General features: G+C 40.9%; 2 protein-coding genes across 5 annotated transcripts in view; one reads left to right on the top strand and one right to left on the bottom strand.

Annotated features, from left to right (window-relative positions):
• The first annotated feature begins 217 nt into the window (after window positions 1–217).
• piwil1 (piwi-like RNA-mediated gene silencing 1) lies at window positions 218–16,374 on the top strand. Of its 2 annotated transcripts, none has more exons than XM_020470990.2 (21): window positions 218–342; window positions 1,030–1,114; window positions 1,291–1,390; window positions 1,551–1,679; window positions 1,846–2,060; window positions 2,484–2,605; window positions 2,755–2,835; window positions 2,944–3,141; window positions 10,225–10,333; window positions 10,421–10,547; window positions 10,665–10,782; window positions 10,855–10,969; window positions 11,136–11,323; window positions 11,464–11,536; window positions 11,638–11,838; window positions 11,950–12,053; window positions 12,197–12,267; window positions 12,471–12,624; window positions 12,729–12,854; window positions 12,944–13,091; window positions 13,265–16,374. In XM_020470990.2, exons 2-21 carry the CDS (start codon window positions 1,046–1,048, stop codon window positions 13,379–13,381), a joined length of 2,565 nt encoding a protein of 854 aa, XP_020326579.1. In that variant the 5' UTR covers window positions 218–342; window positions 1,030–1,045; the 3' UTR covers window positions 13,382–16,374. The 2 variants fall into 2 exon arrangements, with proteins under 2 accessions (XP_020326579.1, XP_031675447.1); XM_031819587.1 differs by having other exon boundaries at window positions 219–346.
• The window catches only part of LOC109871853 (RIMS-binding protein 2), a 146,657-nt gene continuing 141,072 nt past the window's right edge, over window positions 15,747–21,331 (bottom strand). The window contains exons 23-24 of one of the 3 annotated variants that reach the window (XM_031819586.1): window positions 21,179–21,322; window positions 15,747–18,293 (exon numbers count right to left, since the gene is read on the bottom strand). In XM_031819586.1, the coding sequence (XP_031675446.1) occupies window positions 18,099–18,293; window positions 21,179–21,322 (339 nt within the window). In that variant the 3' untranslated portion in view covers window positions 15,747–18,098. Of the gene's footprint in view, window positions 21,323–21,331 lie in introns of all 3 variants that reach the window. The other 2 variants (XR_004208644.1, XM_031819585.1) reach the window with 2 other exon arrangements.

The following is a 21,331-nucleotide window of genomic DNA, read 5'->3' as shown; positions in this document are numbered from 1 at the left end:
GCTGGCAGGTGCGAGAGGTATACTGAAAACGTTCAAGGTCATGAAGATCACTCCGCTTATTATCTTTCTATTCCAAAAATAGATATCTTTCTCTCCTCCGTTTTGAACATATGTATAGTTAGAATTTTTGGATCCATTTTTTTCTTAAAAACAAACACATTTTATCCAATTAGTAAAATATGTATTAAAATAAGATGTTTCGCGTTGAACTGTTGTTAATTTCATTCGCAAATCTGACGAGCGTAGTAATACTTTGAAGTGAGAAGACCTACACATACTGCGTTCAAGCAAGACAAAAGTTTAATCGCTGCTGCTGATTCGTTCTTTGACTAGGTTGAGTTTGTAAGTAGGTAGAAATATTGATATCATATTTACATAAATCACAAAAGATTCTTATAGACATTAAGTGTATACAATAACTTCATGTGAAGAATGGAATCTGTTAATTTACATTAATTTAATTTTGTACGTTAAATGCTGCCAACTAATGTTAGCGCGCTAACGTTAGTTTGCTAGAAAATGTTGGCTTGCTAGCTAAACAACATTCTTGCTGGTTTTTTTTAGACATCACGAAAACTTATCGTGTTAGCTTGTTGAAAAGAAGTTGTAATGGAACGTGTTTTTTTTCCGTCAAGTTAATGTGCAAAGATAGTTCGCTGTCACTCCAATGCTAGCTAGCTAAACTATCTTTAAGGGGCCATGTGCCTGCCATGCATTTTTTTAACTTCATTGTGGAAGTAGCTAGCCAGCCACTTCCCAGCGCGTGCTTTTAACTTTGTCAACCAATTTCTCTTTTCACTATTTGTGGTTGAAATCATTATAATAGTTGTCTACAGGTCCTGTTTTTGTTGGCCTAGCGAGGCTTTGGCAAGTAAAGTACTTGTGTTGGTGTTGCAAATGACTTTAATGTATGTGCTCAAACTTGGTTGACACTATTAGCGACCTAAACCAGCTATCTTACAAGGAACATGGTTAACAAAATATTTTAGTAAATGGGTCAATTCTTTGCAATAACACTGTCTTCTCCAGGTTTTAGAAACTGAAAATGACCGGCCGTGCGCGAGCACGATCAAGGGGCCGAGCGCGCGGTCAAGAGACCGCGGCACCTGGCGTGGTTAGTCTGCATGAGCAACTAGCTAATATGCTATCTGTTAACTAGGGCCTGGAGTAGTCCATTTTAACACTTTCGTTTTGACGAAATAATTAAAGTAATTGAATCTTAAGGTGTTTGTAATCAAATGTAATAAATTACAGTTGTCTTATCTGATATGAGTCTGATCTTACCTGCAGACACCCTTTCAGGAGACAGCACGAGAAGCTCCCCCCTCTGAGGGTGAGCTTGTGGGTCGAGGAAGACAGAGAACTGCCCCAGGGGCTGTGTCCTCCGAAGGTGCAGTGCGCTTTCCCTCTGTATCATCTAATATGACATTAACTCCCAAAACAATTGACTATGGATAGCTAAATTTAATGAAAATGAAAAAATGCTTTGCATACATTTGCTATGAACGATAGAAGGCTGACTTAAATAATTTGTGTTTGTTTTTTCACAGCCGTTATTCAGATATCTGCAGGGTTTCAGCAGGTGAAGATCGGAGAGAGAGGTGGACGGCGTCGTGACTTTCATGATGCAGGAATCAACACCAGGCAGGCCATGGAGCATGTGAGAGAGTCCAAGTCTGGTATGTAAATGGCTTATGACTACATGGTTTGACAGGATTTGCCATGATACATCCTTATTTCAAAAACCCCAAAGTGTTACTGAGCTAAATCATTTAGTAAAGATTTCAAAATTCTAATTGCCCTGGCTGCAGTCAGGTTTAACGGTAACCTTTGATATTTCCTCAGGTTTCTCTGGCTCTCCCATTGAGCTGAAAGCCAACTTCTTCAAGATCCTGTCCCGCCCTCAGTGGGTGCTGTACCAGTACCATGTGGACTTCAAGCCCGTCATGGAGTCACGGCGCCTACGTTCTGCCCTCATGTATCAGCATGAGGAGACACTAGGCAAAGCTCGCACCTTTGATGGAGCCCTCCTCTTCCTGCCTCACAAACTGCACAACACGGTACAGTACACTGGAGGGCACTATTCCTCTGGTGGCTTTATATAGTTGTGTAATTTAGTACTAACTTCTTGTGTAACATGGGATTTACAGTTAAAGATGCAATATGCAGAAATCGCTCTGCCATTTCCTGATTGCTAAAATTCTAATAGTTTGCTTAATTTCAGTTTGACAAAACAATAATCATTGTACCATCTAAACCACTGTAATATTTTAAAATCCCAAAATATTGTATTGTACAAAACCAAAACTAAGACTCAAACTTTCTATGTGAATTTGGTTGGGGGTGCCCAAAAAGTTGCATATTGCAGCTTTAAGTTTCTGTTAAAAAACCAAGGCTTTTTGGCACCTAGGTGCTTTTTAGACTTAAATTAATACATTATTCTAAATCTTCTGGGTCTTTAGATACACCTTTTTTGTTTATAGGAGACTGTGCTGTACAGTGAGACCAGAATGGGTGAGAAAGTCCAGATCACTGTCACTCTGACCAATGAGCTGCCCCCCACTTCTCCAGTGTGCCTGCAGTTCTACAACATCATCTTCAGAAGGTCAGAACACCCACTAAAGGGTCATTGTCGTGTTCACAGCTTATAGATATTCCATATCTATAAAATAGGGGACAGTGACATGTTAACATGAAACCCTAGCCAAGGCTCTATTCCATCATTGCCTAACAGTTGTCTGTTCTTGTTTTCAGAGTACTGAGGATGCTGAACATGCAGCAGATTGGACGCCATTACTACAACCCAACAGACCCACTCAATATCCCACAGCACAGGTCTGTATTTCACTAGCCTCAACAGTGGAATCCATGGAGACTAGAGAACCAGAATTAAGCAATATGATGTCTTTTGTTGTTTTTCACTGTGCTGTGTGTGTTCTTCAGGCTGACCATCTGGCCCGGCTTTACTTCCACCATCCTGCAGTACGAGTCCAGCATCATGCTGTGCACGGACGTGAGCCACAAGGTGCTGCGCAGTGAGACGGTGCTCAGCTTCATGATGGGCCTCAGGCAGCAGAGTGGAGATCAGCGCTTCCCAGAGGCCTGCACCAAGGAGCTGGTGGGACTCATCGTCCTCACCAAGTAAGACCCATTACTATAGTGCCTTCAATACTGAACTACAGGAGTCTAATTGGATGAAATCCTAAATCTGTGAATCTTGGCATATGGAACAACTGCTTGAAAAGTTATCTCTTTACACTTCTGGGAATTGGCCTATATGGATAGGGCTAAATTGAAAATTTTCTTACAGAATAAATATGGATAACATATGCATAGCCATGGTAGCGTTTGAAAGGGAACAGTTTATAGATAATGGGAAAATTATTAGACCGAAGGTGAGTACACAACAGTTCAACTGACACAAGACTAAATCCAAACATTACACTGTTGATTTGACAATTTCTGTACTTTTCACATTTGTTGATAACAATCTGAAAATACTCTGGATACATTCAGTAACATAAGACTATTCCTGGAATATGTGGGGTAGGTGAGACATATGACCAACAAATTACAAGGGTTTAGGTGAGAGGACTAACTGGTGTCTCCAAGTAGCCACACACCTTTCCAAAGTGTGTACAGTTTATAAGCAGTTTCAATGCACCTTTTTAGGACTTAAAAGTCATGGGTGAACAGGGAGTACAGGAGGGTGCTAAGCATGTACCCTTGTGGGGCCTTTGTGTTCAAGAGCAGGGTAGTGGAGATGTTGCCTACATTCAACAATGTACATTTTTGAACTCTCATAGCGGTGCCGTTGACGAACTGGAGCATTCACATTTGTAGTTTACTTTGGAACACAACTCTGCATCCCCACCATCACACAGTTACTGTTTACGCAATCCAAAAACAGTACATTATAAATGGCAATCTTGGTCAGGTGGGCATGATTTGAAAGCTTGTTCTATTTACAACATTTCTAGCAAAGTTATAAAATAGGATCTTAGTGTTATGCTTTCGCAAGGCAATTCAAAAATAAAAGATATATTTTTAAATATACATTTTTAATCTACACACAATACCCCAACATGACAAAGGAAAACTTTTTTTTGTTTGTTCGCAAATGTATTAAGAATTTTTAAACTCACATTAACATAAGTACTCAGTACTTTGTTGAAGCACCTTTGGCAGCGATTACAGCCTTGAGTCTTCTTGGGTAGGACGCTACAAGCTCGGCACACCTGTATTTGGGGAGTTTGTTCCATTCTTCTCTGCAGATCCTCTCACACTCTGTCAGGTTGAATGGGGAGCGTCACTGCACAGCTATTTTCAGGTCTCTCCAGAGATGTTAGATCAGGTTCAAGTCCGGCCTCTGGCTTGGCCACTCAATGACATTCAGACATTTGTTCCGAAGCCACTCCTGCATTGTCTTGGCTATGTGCTTAGTGTCGTTGTCCTGTTGGAAGGTAAACCTTCGCCCCAGTCTGAGGTCCTGAATGCCCTGGAGCAGGTTTTCATCAAGGGTTTCTCTGTACTTTTCTCCGTTCATCTTTCCCTCGATCTTGATTAGTCTCCTGGTCCCTGCTGCTGGAAAAACATCCCCACAGCATGATGCTGCCACCACCATGCTTCACCGTAGGGATGGTATTGGCTAGGTGATGAGCGGTGGCTGGTTTCCTCCAGACGTGACGCCAAAGAGTTCAATCTTGGTTTCCTCAGACCAGAAAATTGTGTTTCTCATGGTCTGAATCCCGTTTAGGTGCATTTTGGCAAACTCCAAGTGGGCTGTCATGTGCCTTTTACTGAGGAGTGGATTCCGTCTGGCCACTCTACCATAAATGCCTGATTGGTGGAGTGCTGCAGAGATGGTTGTCCTACTGGAAGGTTCTCAAATCTGGAGTGCTGTCAGAATGACCATTGGGTTCTTGGTCACCTCCCTGACCAAGGCCCTTCACCCATGATTGCTCAGTTTGCCTGGGCAGCCAGCTCTAGGAAGAGTCTTGGTGGTTCCAAACTTATTCCATTTAAGCATTTTTTACTTTATTTATTTAACTAGGCAAGTCAGTTAAGAACATATTTGTATTTACAATGATGACCTAGGAACAGTGGGTTAACTGCCTTGTTCAGGGGCAGAACGACAGATTTTTACTTTGTCAGCTCGGGGTTACGATCTAGCAACCTTTCGGTTAATGGCATGACGCTCTAACCACTAGGCTACCCGCCACCCCTGAATGATGGAGGCCCTTGTGTTCTTGGGGACCTTCAATGTTGCTGACGTTTTTTGTACCCTTCCTCAGATCTGTGACTCGATACAATCCTGTCTCAGAGCTCTATGGACAATTCCTTAGACCTCATTAATTGGTTTTTACTCTGACATGCACGGTCAACTGTGGGACCTTCTATAGACAAGTGTGTGCCTTTCCAAATCATGTCCTATCAATTGAATTTACCACAGAAAGACTCAAATTAAGTTGTAGAAACATATCAAGGATAATCGATGGAAACACGATGCACCCGAGCTCAGTTGAGTCTCGTAGCAAAGGGTCTAAATACTTATGTACAGTTGAAGTCGGAAGTGTACATACACCGTAGCCAAATACATTTAAACTCAGTTTTTCACAATTCCTGACATTTAATCCTAGTAAATATTCCCTGTTTTAGGTCAGTTAGGATCACCACTTTTATTTTAAGAATGTGAAATGTCAGAATAATAGTTGAGTGATTGATTGATTTATTTCAGCTTTTATTTATTTCATCACATTCCCAGTGGGTCAGAAGTTTACATGCACTCAATTAGTATTTGGTTGCATTGCTTTTAAATTGTTTAACTTGGGTCAAGGTTTTCTGGTAGCCTTCCACTAGCTTCCCACAATAAGTTGGGTGAATTTTGGCCCATTCCTCCTGACAGAGCTGGTGTAACTGAGTCAGGTTTGTAGGCCTCCTTGCTCGCACAAGCTTTTTCTGTTCTGCCCACAAATTTTCTATGGGATTGAGTTCAGGGCATTGTGAGGGCCACTCCAATACCTTGACTTTGTTGTCCTTTAAGGCATTTTGCCACAACTTTGGAAGTATGCTTGGGGTCATTGTCCATTTGGAAGACCCATTTGCGACCAAGCTTTAACTTATTGATGCACCCATCCCTTTAGCGGGATCATTTTCATCAACACCCGCTGAATTGCAGCGCTTCAAATTAAATTACAAAAAATATTTAATTTTCATGAAATCACAAGTGCAATATAGCAAAACACAGCTTAGCTTGTTGTTAATCTACCTGGCGTGTCAGATTTCAATACAGCTTTTCGGCGAAAGCATAACAAGCGTTTATGTAAGAACATCTCTCTCAGTCGACAAATATTACAAACACTAGCCGCCAAGTAGATTGGCCACGAAAGTCAGAAGATCAATAGATTAAATCACTTACCTTAGATGATCTTCGGATGTTTGCACTCACGAAACTCCCAGTTACACAATAAATGTTCCTTTTGTTCCATAAAGATGATTTGAATATCCAAAATACCTCCATTTGTTTGGCGCGTTATGTTCAGGCTCGAGCGGTCACGACATCGCAGACAAATTCCAAATAGTATCCGTAATGTCCACAGAAACATGTCAAATTTTTTTTTGAATCAATCCTCAGGTTGTTTTTAAAATATATTATCGATAATATACCAACTGGGACTGTCGCTTTATCAATAGAAGAGGGAGAGACGATGGCTGCCCCACTCTGTTGCACAAGCAAAACTCTGCGAACACCCAGCTATCCACTCACGCGATGTTATCTTTCTAGCTCATTTTTCAAAATAAAAGCCTGAAACTATGTCTAAAGACTGTTGACACCTTGAGGAAGCCATGGGGAAATGAATATTTTTTTTCTTTTTTGACAGTTTTGGAAACTTTAAGTGTTTTCTATCCTAATCTGACTATTATATGCATATTCTAGTTTCTGGGCCTGAGAAATAGGCAGTTTCAAATGGGTACGTTTTTTTTGTTGTTGCCAAAAACGAAAATCCTGCCCCCTACAATCAAGAAGAAGACTCATGTCTTGAGATGTTGCTTCAATATATCCACATAATTTTCCTACCTCATGGTGCCATCTATTTTGTGATGTGCACCAGTCCCTTCTGCAGCAAAGCACCCCCACAACATGATGCTGCCACCCCCATGCTTCACAGTTGGGATGGTGTTCTTTAGCTTGCAAGCCTCCCCCTTTTTCCTCCAAACATAACGATGGTCATTATGGCCAAACCGTTCTATTTTTGTTTCATCAGACCAGAGGACATTTCTCCAAAAAGTATGATCTTTGTCCCCGTTTGCAGTTGCAAACTGTAGTCTGGCTTTTTTTTATGGAGAACGCCTCTCCTTCCTAAGCGGTATGATGGCTGCATGGTCCCATGGTGTTTATACTTGCGTACTATTGTTTGTGCAGATGAACGTGGTACCTTCAGGCGTTTGGAAAGTGCTCCCAAGGATGAACCAGACTTGTGGAGGTCTACAATTCTTTTTTCTGAGGTCTTAGGCTGATTTCTTTTGATTTTCCCATGATGTCAAGCAAAGAGGCACTGAGTTTGAAGGTAGGCTTTGAAATACATCCACAGGTACACCTCCAATTGACTCAAATGATGTCAATTAGCCTATCAGAAGCTTCTAAAGCCATGACGTAATTTTCTGGAATTTCCCAAGCTGTTTAAAGGCACAGTCAACTTCGTGTATGTAACCCACTGGAATTGTGATGCAGTGAATAAGTGAAATAATCTGTCTGTAAACAATTGTTGGAAAAAATGACTTGTGTTATTTATGCACAAAGTAGGTGTCCTAACTGACTTGCCAAAACTATAGTTTGTTAACAAAGAATTTGTGGAGTGGTTGAAAAACGAGTTAATGTAAACTTATGTTTTCGCTTTATGGGGGTATTGTATGTAGATTGAGGGAAAACAATTATTTTATACATTTTAGAATAAGGCTTTAACATAACAAAATGTAGATAAATGTGTGCTGTAGATGTCCTGGAGGGTGGGCAGTGTGCCCCCGGTGATGTTGATTTTGTCCATCCACACTAGATGCGATCAGGACACGCAGGTTGAAATATCAAAACTAACTATGAACCAACCATATTAATTTGGGGACAGGTCGAAAAGCATTAAACAATCAAGTCTCTTTAGTTCGCTAGCTTGCTGTTGCTCGTTCATTTGTCCTGGGATATAAACATTGGGTTGTTATTTTACCTGAAATGCACAAGGTCCTCTACTCTGACAATTAATCCACAGATAAAAGGGTAAAGCGAGTTAGTTTCTAGTAATCTCTCCTCCTATCTTTGAACTTTATAACGGTTGGCAACCAACTTTAAGGTGCATTACCACCACCATCTGGACTGGAGTGTGGACCTCAGTTAATAGTTCAATCATCCACGTGGGTATATGCTCCTAAAAACCAATGAGGAGATGGGAGAGCCGGGACTTCCTGCGCGTTAAGCTTCACAAATAGAACCAAGTTCTATTTTAACGCCTGGCTACGCAGATGTTTGTTGACGGTGCAATGATTGAATAACATGTATGTGTACATTTATTTTGCAACGCGCACTTAACCCGAGTGGTGTTTGTATGTTAAGGGCCAAGGCAAATTTCTTCAGATTGTCAGTGATGTATACGCAGAAGAATGGACGGGGGTCAGGACGTACTCCCATCCACAATCAGCTCCTTCGTTTTGTTGAGGGAGAGGTTATTTTCCTGACACCACTCCGCCAGGGCCTTCACCTCCCTGTAGGCTTTCTCGTCGTTGTTGGTAGTCAGGCCTACCTACCGCTGTTGTCGTCTGCAAACTCCATGATTGAGCTGGAGTGGGTGAACAGGGAGTACAGGGCTGAGCATGTACCCTTGTGGGGCCTTTGTGTTAGAGTAGTGGAGATGTTGTTGCCTACCTTCACCACCTGCCGGCTGCCCGTCATGAAGTCCAGGACTCAGTTGCACAGGGCCCTGAATTTATAGCGTTCCTTTATATATATTTTTTCACCGTTTAATTATTTTGTACATTTACAGTTCCTTAAATTACTTCAATCCGTACAGATGAAGAATGCAAGCTAGCTGTTTACATGTGTGATGAACAGACAAGTGTAGCCTGGTGCAAGATGCCAAATTTTTCGGGTAGGTAGAGAGCGAGTTGAGGAGGACGCTTGACTCGCTAGGCATCTTATGACATGATATTAGGTCCACAGAATTATACCTGTGAGTGGCTTCTATGGGGGAACTTTGAGTGTCTTTCGAGCTAATGCGCTAACACGCTTGACCTTGCTAGCTAACAAGCTTGTGTGTGCACTGAGTGACACCAGAATTAAAAACACGTCTTTGTAAATCATAACTAGGCTATCCATTATTCTCTAGCTAATTAAAAATATATCTCCCTAGCTAATTAAAAATATATCTCCCTATCTTCTGAATCAAGCTTGTTACCTCAATACAGTAGTCTATTCTTTGGAGGTGGGAGGGGCAGGTAGCCTAAACACACACAGGCAAAGATTTTCAGCTTGAAGGCAGACACTGGAATCAGTTTCTAAGGGACAGCATGAGGGCTTTGAATAGGCATTTTGTTGTGGGACTAGAAAAAAGTCTGGAACATAAAAGAACGTTAACTGCTTCCCATGGTTTTAAAATAACGGTTCTGTTCCAGAACAGTATGGATTACAGTATGGTTACAGGTTCCATTTCTGTTAATTAAAAATGTATTTATTCTACAGTTTTCCACTCATTTCCCTGAGTGCATTCAGGTGCGTGTGCTTCGGGGAGTTTTCTTCACAATTAACAAACAAGCACATTCTGTTCAAAACAACCCAGTGTATGAAGCCATGTCATCTTGTAACTTACATCAAACACAGTGATGTTAAACATTAACACTATATATGCACATTTGGACTCAGTTGTTTGGCTGGCTTGTATGACATCAAAGCTGTGTTTATTATAATCCTCAACGTCTCATCTTTCAAAATACGTAGTCATCAATTTACAGCATTTCCCTCACTCAAACAACAAAAAAATGCTGGTCTGATGTCACGTATAGCATGTTAGTGGCCAACTCTGCCATTTTTCAACCCCGAGTACGAGTGTAAAGGGCTATGGTCTTTGCTTCCATGTATTTCACTATTGATAACATGTTAAGATTCTGCCATGGGTAACAATGACATGAATTAACAATGGAAAATTAGGCTTCATCCTAATGTAAATGCATCATTTCCCTTAGGTACAACAACAAAACCTACAGGATTGATGACATTGCGTGGGACCATACTCCAAACAACACATTCAAGAGGGGAGACTCTGATATTTCTTTCAAAGACTACTACAAGGCAGTAGGTTTTGTCCCACACACACGCGTATGAGCTGTTGTCACTTAATGGAACCTTGACTGAACTAATGGTGGTTTAATGTCTCTTCAGCAATATGGTCTGGACATCACCGACGGCAACCAGGTGCTTCTGATCAGCCATATGAAGAAGATTGGTCCTTCTGGAGGACCGCCCCAAGGGCCAGCCATGCTTGTCCCAGAGTTCTGCTACCTCACAGGTACCACTGACTATAACAAAACACTGCAAATGTTTTTTAAGTGTTAAATGTACTGTCGTGGCCAGGTATTATGTGATCAAACCACAACTTTTGGCTTTTGTGTGTCTTATTTAAAAGGCCTGACTGACAAGATGCGTGCTGACTTCAACATCATGAAAGACCTGTCCACCCACACCAGACTGACCCCAGAGCAGAGGGAGGGGCGGCTCAACCGCTTCGTTGGGAACATCCACCAGTAAGTTTAATGTCTGGTTTCTATTCCCCAGTTTTGATTGATTACAATACTGATCATCTCTTTATTTTGCAGGAACACGGAGGCCCAGACAGAGCTGAATACCTGGGGCCTCAACTTTGACAACAAACTCCTGAGCCTCACAGGCAGGGTCCTCCCTGCGGAAAGGATTGTGCAGGGATCCAGAACGGTATATAATCCAACACAAAATCAAAGTTTTAGTGTTGTTTGTATTAGAATATGTGGGTGGGGCGTCTTCCTGCACTTTCCTGATTTAACAGGTTAACATTCAATGTTTGAAGTATGGTATTTTCAGCAGATGTAATGTAACTGCTAGTTCTTGTATTTTCTCCTAGTATGAGTACAACCCCTGGCAAGCAGACTGGTCCAAGGAAATGAGAGGCATCCCACTGATCAGTTGCCGACCACTGGAGAACTGGTTAATGTTCTTCACCCGCAGAAACAATGATGTGGCCCAGGCCCTCCTGCAGACCCTCAACAAGGTCTCCACACCCCTGGGCATCCGCATGCAGAGGGCCATCATGTGAGTGCACACACACACACACAGAGAGAGTAAGATACAGAGAACTGCACTACCCAGTTGTATGGAATACCAAGTGAAGCCTTTCTCACCAGAGAAATGACTTGATGTCCCAGAGTTGACATAACATTGCATTCTTCCAGGGTGGAGTACGAGGACCGTCAGGAGTCTCTGCTCAGGGCCCTGCAGCATAATGTTAAGAAAGAAACCCAGATGGTCAGTAGTCACTCAGCTAAAGTCTGGCTAAACATGACTGTCATGGTGTTATTACAAACATGTTGCAGGAATCTGTCAGTTGTGTTGGGTTCCTTCCTAAGGTGGTGGTGGTCCTGCCCAGCAACAGAAAGGACAAGTACGACAGTGTGAAGAAGTATCTGTGTGTGGACTGCCCCACACCCAGCCAGTGTGTGGTGGCCCGCACCCTCGCCAAACAACAGGCCCTCATGACCGTGGCCACCAAGATCGCCCTGCAGATTAACTGCAAGATGGGAGGAGAGCTGTGGAGCGTGGAGATCCCAGTAAGACACACGCACAAATCAAATGCATCCCATGTATTTCAATGGAAGAATGTGCCTATGCTAAGGCGTTAGACTTGAAAGACATAACCACCTTACCTCCCTGTTTTACAGCTGAAGCAGCTGATGATTGTGGGTATTGACTGCTACCACGACACGGCTGCTGGCAAGAGATCAATTGGAGCTCTGGTGGCCAGTCTTAACCAGGGCATGTCCAGGTATGTGTCCTTATGGCCAGGAGGCATGCATGGACACTTTCCCATCAGGGTTTTTTGCCAAGCTAAGAGTGTGATGGCAGAAGCTGATATTATGATGAATGAGTTAACAATTAAACTAATGGGACATACCTCTGATTTCCCAGGTGGTTCTCAAAGTGTGTGCTGCAGAACCGTGGACAGGAGATCATGGACGGACTCAAGGTGGCGCTGCAAGGCATGTTCAGTCAAATCAAACACTTGTTACATAAAAGGAACTATTAAAAGCTCACTTCCAAGTGTTTTTCTATGATTCATTTGAGCCAATTTAGTGTGTCACATTTGTGACAGCTTTTTCAAAGTCTAGGGCTGAAAGGGTTTTATCCCTATTGAAGTTTGTGACCATGATCCCCAGTATCCTGACAGCAGGCTCTTTTCCAGGTGCCCTGAAGGCGTGGCTGAAGCACAACAACTGCCTGCCATCACGTATCATTGTGTACAGAGACGGAGTGGGAGACGGGATGCTGCAGAGTGTGGTCAACTACGAGGTGCCACAGATCATGGAGTCAATCAAGACCATGGGACACGACTATGCGTACGAGACAATCTATTCTAGAAACTCGCCACTGTATTGACTCCATTTCAATCACCAGTCATTCTATTGCTGATATTGTTCTTTCCTGTGTTACCCCCTCCTAGACCCAAACTAACCTTGGTGGTTGTGAAGAAGCGCATCAGTTCCAGGTTCTTTGCCCGCATCGATGGTAAGCTGACCAACCCTCCCCCTGGAACATGCATCGATACTGAGGTCACCCGCCCAGAATGGTACGATCACCGACGATGACTGATTTTTCAATCATGGAAATGTAATCATGTGTGACTACGTATCCTTATTGTCTGTCTTTCCTTTTCAGGTACGACTTCTTCATTGTCAGCCAGGCCGTCCGCATGGGGAGTGTCTCCCCAACCCACTACAATGTGGTGTACGACAGCAGTGGACTGAAGCCTGACCACATGCAGCGACTGACCTACAAACTTTGCCACATGTACTACAACTGGCAGGTAGGCTGGATTCTCATAGCTAGTTGTATTGCAAACATTCCTAGCTGAAGACTACTGCTTTATGATATTGGTTATTGATTGCTATATTGTTGAGTATTGTTTATTTCGGACACGATAGTAAGTAGTATATTGTGGGTATGCATGTCATTGGTTTTCTGTGTGCTTATCTCCAGGGAATCATCCGAGTGCCTGCACCCTGTCAATACGCCCACAAATTGGCCTTCCTGGTGGGCCAGAGCATCCACAGAGAGCCCAACATGAACCTGGATGACTTCCTTTACTACCTGTAAGAGAGCACAAGCTAACTAAAGATCACATTGGAGAACTTGGTTTCCTTGAAACTGTTTGATTTTTGTTCAGGAAATTGACTGAATATACTTATGGGTAAAGTGGTTAGGATATTCCCCAATTTACAGGAGAGTGAAACCATTTTTATTTTTTTATACTTCAGCAATTTGATTATCTTCTGTTTTATGCTGTTTTATTTGAAGATGTAGATGGTCATTGCAAAGTGTTTTATTTGTGTGACATGGTAAGAGACTGTTTTGAGAAGTTTGCTACCTCAGCTTTTATTTTGGCTGTACAGTGCATTTGGAAAGTATTCAGACCCCTTGACTTTCTCCACATTGTTACGCTACAGCCATATTCTAAAAATGGATTAAATTGCTGTTTTTCTCAACAATTTACATGCAATACCTAATAATGACCAAGCAAAAATATGTAAGTATTCAGACTCTTTACGGAGTACTTTGTGGAAGCGCCTTTGGCAGCGAGTACAACCTCTAGACTTCTTGGGTATGACGTTACAAGCTTGGCACACCTGTATTTGGGGAGTTTCTCCCAATCTGCAGATCCTCTCAAGCTCTGTCAGGTTGGATGGGGAGCGTTACTGCACAGCTATTTTCAGGTCTCCAGAGATGTTCAACCAGGTTCAAGTCTGGGCTCTGGCTGGGCCATTCAGACAATCAGAGACTTGTCCCGAAGCCACACCTGCATTGTCTTGGCTGTGTGCTTAGGGCTGTTGTCCATTTGGAAGATGAACCTTCGCCCTAGTCTGAGGTCCTGAGCGCTCTGGAGCAAGTTTTTATTGAGGATCTCTGTTAATCTTTGCCTCGATCCTGACTAGTCTCCCAGTCCCTGCCTCTGAAAAACATCCCCACAGCATGATGCTGCCACCACCATGCTTCACCGTAGGGATGGTGCCAGGTTTCCTCCAGACGTGAAGCTTTGCATTCAGGCCAAATAGTTAAATCTTGGTATCATCAGACCCGAGAATGTTATTTCTCATGGTCCCCGAGTCCTTTAGGTCTCTTTTGGCAAACTCCAAGCGGCTGCTGCCTTTTACTGAGGAGTGGCTTCCATCTGGCATACCATAAAGACCTAATTGGTGGAGTGCTGCAGAGAGGGTTGTCCTTCTGGAAGCTTCTCCCATCTCCACAGAGGAACTCTGGTCACTCTGACAGAGCTCCATCGGGTTCTTGGTCACCTCCGTGACCAAGGCCCTTCTCCCCTGATTGCTCAGTTTGGCCGGCCAGCTCTAGGAAGTGTCTTGGTGGTTCTAAACTATAAGGTCCCACACTGTCAACTGTGGGACTTTTTATAGAGACAGGTGTGTGCCTTTCCGAATCATGTCCAATCAATTGAATTTACCACAGGTGGACTCCAATCAAGTTGTAGAAACATCTGAAGGATGATCAATGGAAAAAATGCACCTGAGCTCAATTTCTAGTCTCATAGCAAAGGGTCTGAAAATGTATGTAAAGAAGGTATTTCTGTTTTTTATTTTTAATACATTTGCAAAAATGTCTAAACCTGTTTTACTTTTGTCATCATGGGGTATTTTGTGTAGATTGAGGAAAAATATTCAATCCATTTTAGAATAAGGCTGTAACATAACAAAATGTGGAAACTTTCCGGACGCACCGTACCTCTTTGTTCAATATCACAGTGAACATTAAGGTTATTGCCTGGGTTGAAAAATTATTGTTTCAACTTTGGCGCAAAGTTGCACTTATGACATGTTGTTAAAAAAAAAAAATGCAGTTAAATCAATTGATTAAAATAATTGTGGATCAAGTTTTGTTTAATTTGATAACTTTTACTGAAGGGTAAACTTTGTAGAACTGTTATTGCGTTACTGTCTAGCATGCTCAAACTCAACCCTGGACCTCACAGCCAGTTCCACTGTGTTTTTTTCATTGTTCCTCTTTAATCAGGGACTGTTTTAGACCTGTTACACCAGGTGGGTGCAATTAATTATGCAGGCTCTGCAACTCGTAGGGCAAAAGTTGAATACCCCTGGTCTAGCAATTAGTATTTGAAGTTGTGATAATTACACTTCCCATTTCTTTTTCAGGCCTATGCCCTTTTGGAGAAGTTAGATTCTGTCAATACTCAGGACTTGATATTGACATTTATGGCTTGATTGAATCTGTAGTGCTGTAGACCTCCACTACATACAGCGCAATAGAAATGTCAAGGCAATGTTCGCTGAGACCGCATTCACGGTAAAAGACTGTCCGCTCAATCAGAAATGACCTTTACATTTCAAATTGTGGTACAGTGCTGAACGATTTGGATTGAATCGAGTCCTTAATCCTTTGACTTTGCTGTTGCACCATGGCATTTGGTGAATAAAACACAGCGCAAACAGCATTACAAAATATGAAATTTATTTGATAAACTTTTTTGCACATGCACACCCACACAATATTTTGTAACCACCAATATAGGCTGATATTTTTTTGTCATAAAGCTAGCACACAATTGCAGACTTTTAAAACATTATGGTTTTGAAGACACCATGGGGAAAGCTTTGCACTGTTTGATTATAAATTTTAATGTACAAAAAAGGCAGTCTGAAAATCAAGTATAAACATTTAAAAACAATTTACAAATGGACAAAGTACAAAAAGAGCAACAGTCAAAACAATATATATAGAAGCAATGACCGACAATTGTACAGAAAGTTGTACAGAATGCTTTTCGTACATTCTTTTTTGGCAGTCTCAGTTCAAATCTCATGAAAGTAGTGTAGTCCAGAAAAAGCTGTGATATAAAGTGAATGGAAGGATGAAATGATTAACAAAATAGTGTAAGGAGTTAACAGATGGAAGGTTTCATTTCACATACAAGCTGGACATCTGCATACTCCTAATGGATAGTTTTGATAAAATACATTGGCTTTCAATTAATCATACATTCACTACTCCGTGCTAGTTGGGTGCTGACATAAATACAGTACTTCTACCCTTTGCAAATATATGAAATGGAGAGTTGACTTCTGTGAACCTGTAGTCAAATTAGTTGAATTTATAGGGGTCATTATGGAGGTAGACTTGTCTTGTTTAAATCACAATTTCTATGTAACAACAACTTGATATATATATAGGGCTTTTATCTGATGGTTATTCAATCAAACCTAGTCTCTGTCATAAGTCAAACATTTTCCTGCTTCCAAGAATTGCAAGTTTGGAGTGTACTCTACAAAACTTAGTTTGAAACAAAAATAATACCAACTGCTGATTGCAACTTATTTTGGAAACAGTTAATTAAACTGGCCTTCAATTGCATTTCTTTCACATCCATTGTCTTGTACACAAACGTGTCAAAATGGGATTGTGAATGCAGTAAATACATTGCATGTATAACATGAAGAACAAAATAAAGTGCCTTATTTTTTTCATTAGTCTTTTTGTGCAAAAATAGTGTGAAACATTAAAACGTAAATACACATTTACATTTCCCCCTTTTTTGTATTGAATTTCGTTTGAATGTCATTTTAATGCGCAGGTCCTCCAAAAAACATTCCTACAAGTAATAAACTGCACATCACTAGTCTTGATCAACATAATTTACAAATACATTTCAAAAGTAATGCAATGACTTGAATGCATACAGGACATAACACTCCACTCACTGGACAAAATACAAACCATTGTGCATTTATAAGGCAAATACATGGGAGGTTGGTTTCAACTAGGCATTTCATGACAATTCAACAACAAAAATATACTGAATCTTGAAACCCTGTCCTATCTAATGTCCTTGTCCAGAGTTATTTCAGTGTGCCTGAAGAACTGACACTTGCTGTTAAGAATTGATACTTGCTTATCAAATTTTCTCCAGACCAATCTGACAAGTCTTTCTGGAGATTTTTCATATTTTACCACTGCACATATCGTGACTTCAGGTGCTAAGGTGGTGACTAGTCAAATGTGTACCTGGGCTTGAATTGAACTGAATACGAATGTGACAATTAGGTTTGTATTGAATATTCTGTTTTAAGTTAATATTTGTTTTTACTACTCATTTAGCAAATATTGCTCATACACGATATCATAAAAATGCACTGACAAAGCATGCAAATTGAGCCTTGAGTTCTGATAGAAAAGGCCATTAGTTAGCATGTGCTTTCAAAGGTTGGATGGGAATTATTATTCTGGATGTGGTTTAGGTAAAACATGCAAACCTATACAGTTCAAATGACCTCAGCTGCCTGATCCTAAAACTGCTCTTTTGTTGCATCAATATGGGTACTACAATGTGAAGGTTTGGTTAAGGTGAGCCACCAGCAGTATTATCAAGTATGATGTTGACTGGCCATTCTGAGCCCGATCCTTTGATCCCAGCCCTAAAGAGACTCTGGTATAAACCCCTCTTACTCTGAGGAACATTGTGGTCTACAGCGTCATCAAACACACCTACGTACCTATTGGCCTTCAAAATTGAGAATATTTCAAATCATCCATCGTGTTGCAGTCTTCTGCTTCAGATAGCAAAACATAAATGACCAGAGGTTGGCTTATGACACTAAATGTCAAACTATGAGGTCCCTGAACCATATTCAAAATACATACTGCAATTTAAATAAGAAAATATGGTTTCTAGAATACAACATTTGTACATTTTGACCACTTTTTTCTTCTCACAGGACTGAATTTACAGTAATGGAAGTGTTGGAGATGAATTATGTGGTTGATAATATACTTCAAGTATTTGAAGGGGTTATTTTACAGCGCCAAGTCTTTTCAATAGTTTCTTCCCTTTGGAGAGCAGTCCCTTTTTCTTTTTGGAGGACAAGTCGCAGGGGCCCCTGATGGGACTGCCAGGCCCCACTGTAGCAGGGCCAGAGCCAGGGATGTGTTGGCGCACTGTGGGGGAGGCGGCTCTTCTGGGCGGACCCGATTTTTCCAATGGAACCTAATGGGAGACCCGTAAGGGACAGTTCAGCGGGGTTAAAAAGCCAACCCTCTTGCACCCCAGTCACTACTCCCTTCCACTTAGTCCTTTCTGTCTCAGCAGGGCCACCATACTTTTGGCTTCATCAGTCTATCTCCCTCATAGCGTAGCCCAGTTCAACTTGTAAATGTTAGGATATTGTAACTTGAGTGTACTGAGGTGCTGTATACCCCCCCCCCCCCACTGCCATTTAGGTAGTCTTTCATCAAGCTGGTTTAAATGATAGACTTCAATGTCAAAGAATCTCCACATACTCTTTACCAATCACACATTTCTATGCTGAGATTCTCCAGAATGGCTATCAATGGCATAAGCCATGTCTTTCACACACACGAAACAAGAGATACAATATTGTATTAACATTATGTGACAACATATGACAGCAGATTTTCTTTTTAAATATAAAGGGCATTCATATACAACTGGGTTACAGTAAACATCTAATATCTAAATATTCCTTCATTGTAATCATGAGCTAAAAGGCTTCTTTTCAATTGCACTTAGGAAAGATGTATCCTTAAGATCCTATTAACATGAGACTAGTCTCTAGCACTAGTCTCTACTGTAGATATTGTATAGTCTCTGGCACTAGTCTCTACAGTAGATTTAGTATAGTCTCTGGCACTAGTCTCTACAGTAGATTTAGTATAGTCTCTGGCACTAGTCTCTACAGTAGATATAGTCTCTAGCACTAGTCTCTACAGTAGATATAGTATAGTCTCTGGCACTAGTCTCTACGGTAGATATAGTATAGTCTCTGGCACTAGTCTCTACGGTAGATATAGTATAGTCTCTAGCACTAGTCTCTATAGTAGATATACTATAGTCTCTACAGTAGATGTAGATATAGTATAGTCTCTAGCACTAGTCTCTACAGTAGATATAGTATATAGCTACATATAGACACATCCAGATCAATAAGAGGGTCATATTATTCTGCACATTGAATGTTCATAATTTATCATACGTCGAGAGGGGATAAGTGTTTCAATTTACCAGTTTTTGAAGCAATTAATCACTTTTCATCAAGGTAACTTCATCAAGGTTGTTGGAACCAATTTAACCTGCTTTAAAAAAAGTTGTATTTACAAATCTGATCACAAGCAACTTAAATATTTATACAAACTAAATAAAAAAGTGAATTTCCATTTCTCATGTTAATTAAAATAACTTTTTGAAATCGAATTGATGACACTTTCTATGAGGAAAAAATGTTAGTAGCTATTTTTGCCATTTTGCATCGTTCCTTATGTGACAGAAAAAGTGCACCCCACTAACAACTTAAAGGCATGCGGAGCAGACCACTATCTTGGGTATCTATGGGTAAAGTAATGCCAATGAAATGTTTATCTGATTGATTGGAAACCTCAACAAGAGGGAGTTGCCTGTCTGGCAGACAGTTCATTGTTTCTAGCGGAGTTTGATTAGATTAAGCGTGGCAGGGTGCACTACTTCAAAGAGAGGGGAGGTTCTATCAGAATGTTAGCTATAGAGTCTGAATGTTACCACTAGTACTACAGGGAGGCAACCTAGGCGTGCAACAATGGCCTTTTAGCTTACCATGAGTTACAGCAGGAGACTTATCTTGAGAGAAGGACATTGTAATGTACAACACCCAGAGAAACAACTGAAGATACCATGCTTCTTGTCTAATGCATTGACTAGAGTGGTCGTCCTTAAGTTAACACAACCTGAATGCTTTTACAATAAACTCACGTCAAATAAAAGCATATACACTGGGATCATCCTGGTGTGTACCACAGTATTCTATAAATATTTACATCCATTGAAAAGGGAATTAACTGAAATTTAAACTGGCAAAATAATGGTCATATAAACGGAGTGTGTGTTGCGTACCGGAAACTAAGGGGAACCCATGTCATCTGCATTAGACGAGGGCTGCGTTACCTTGGTATCCTCAGTTGCTCACTTACGTGATGGAAACAGCCTTTAAGGTGTGAAATGAACACTCTTCTTCTGTTTGCCAAGCGGGTGAGGAAAAGAAATCAAATAAAAAATGCAGTGATGGCGTTTCAATAGTCTGCACTATGAGAATGACAAATTATAAAACAAACCAAGAAACTTGAGATGAAATCTGCTCATATTCAAACATTAACTTGCAATTATTTGTTAAATACAGAATTATTGTAACATTATTTTACAACTAGTTATAATTATAATGACATTTGAAATTATACTCTCAAAGAGCAACATAAGCTTCTTGGTGCTATTATACAAGTAAGCAATATACAAAAACAAAGTTTTCAGGAGCAAATACAAAAGTTCTACTGTACTAGACTTATTGTTCACTATAAAAATGTTCAAAGGGAAATCATGCATCTTAAAGAGAGAACATGCAGTGCTACAGTCTAGATATTTCATCCTCCAGTACATAAACTATTTCCTCTATTAGAAACACAGGTAATATTCATAAAGCATTTATTACAATGCTAAATATGCATGTGCAAAAAAAACATTGCATGTTGTTGACTGCTATTTTTCAAGACATTACATGACAATTCTGCTTTTCTTTTATTATTTCAGTCTATTCTCTTTGAGAACGCTTTATGAATATGTCCACATATTTTACAATGCATGTCCCCCCCCCCACCCCCACGGCAGTCAACATTGAAAATAAAAGTTCCTATGTCAAGTATTAATAGTTTTCTTTATATTTCTGAGACATCAACAACGTTTACAGCATAATGCTCCAAAGTCTGAATTCCCATCATATGTTCAGGAATGAAACACAAGCACAGACGGGAAACTAAAGGAGTAAGGAGATAAAGGGAACGGAAAGGAGCAAATGGATGACAGAGGGCTTAGTACTGCGAGAGAGCATGTACCCTTTTGGTCTTTATCCGCGCTGCAGCGTCCTGCGGGTATCGAGCATCTCGAGACTGAGTGTCAGTGAGAAAAACCTCAACATCATCAGGCACTTCTTCTAGAAAGTTGGAGGGAACAAGACCTTTGTGTCCATTGAGCTCGCCCTGAGGGAT

Source organism: Oncorhynchus kisutch, linkage group LG3, assembly GCF_002021735.2.
Source record: "Oncorhynchus kisutch isolate 150728-3 linkage group LG3, Okis_V2, whole genome shotgun sequence".
Taxonomy (NCBI): Eukaryota; Metazoa; Chordata; class Actinopteri; order Salmoniformes; family Salmonidae; genus Oncorhynchus; species Oncorhynchus kisutch.
The sequence above is the reverse complement of the archived record's forward strand: the minus strand, read 5'-3'. Positions and strand labels throughout refer to the sequence as shown.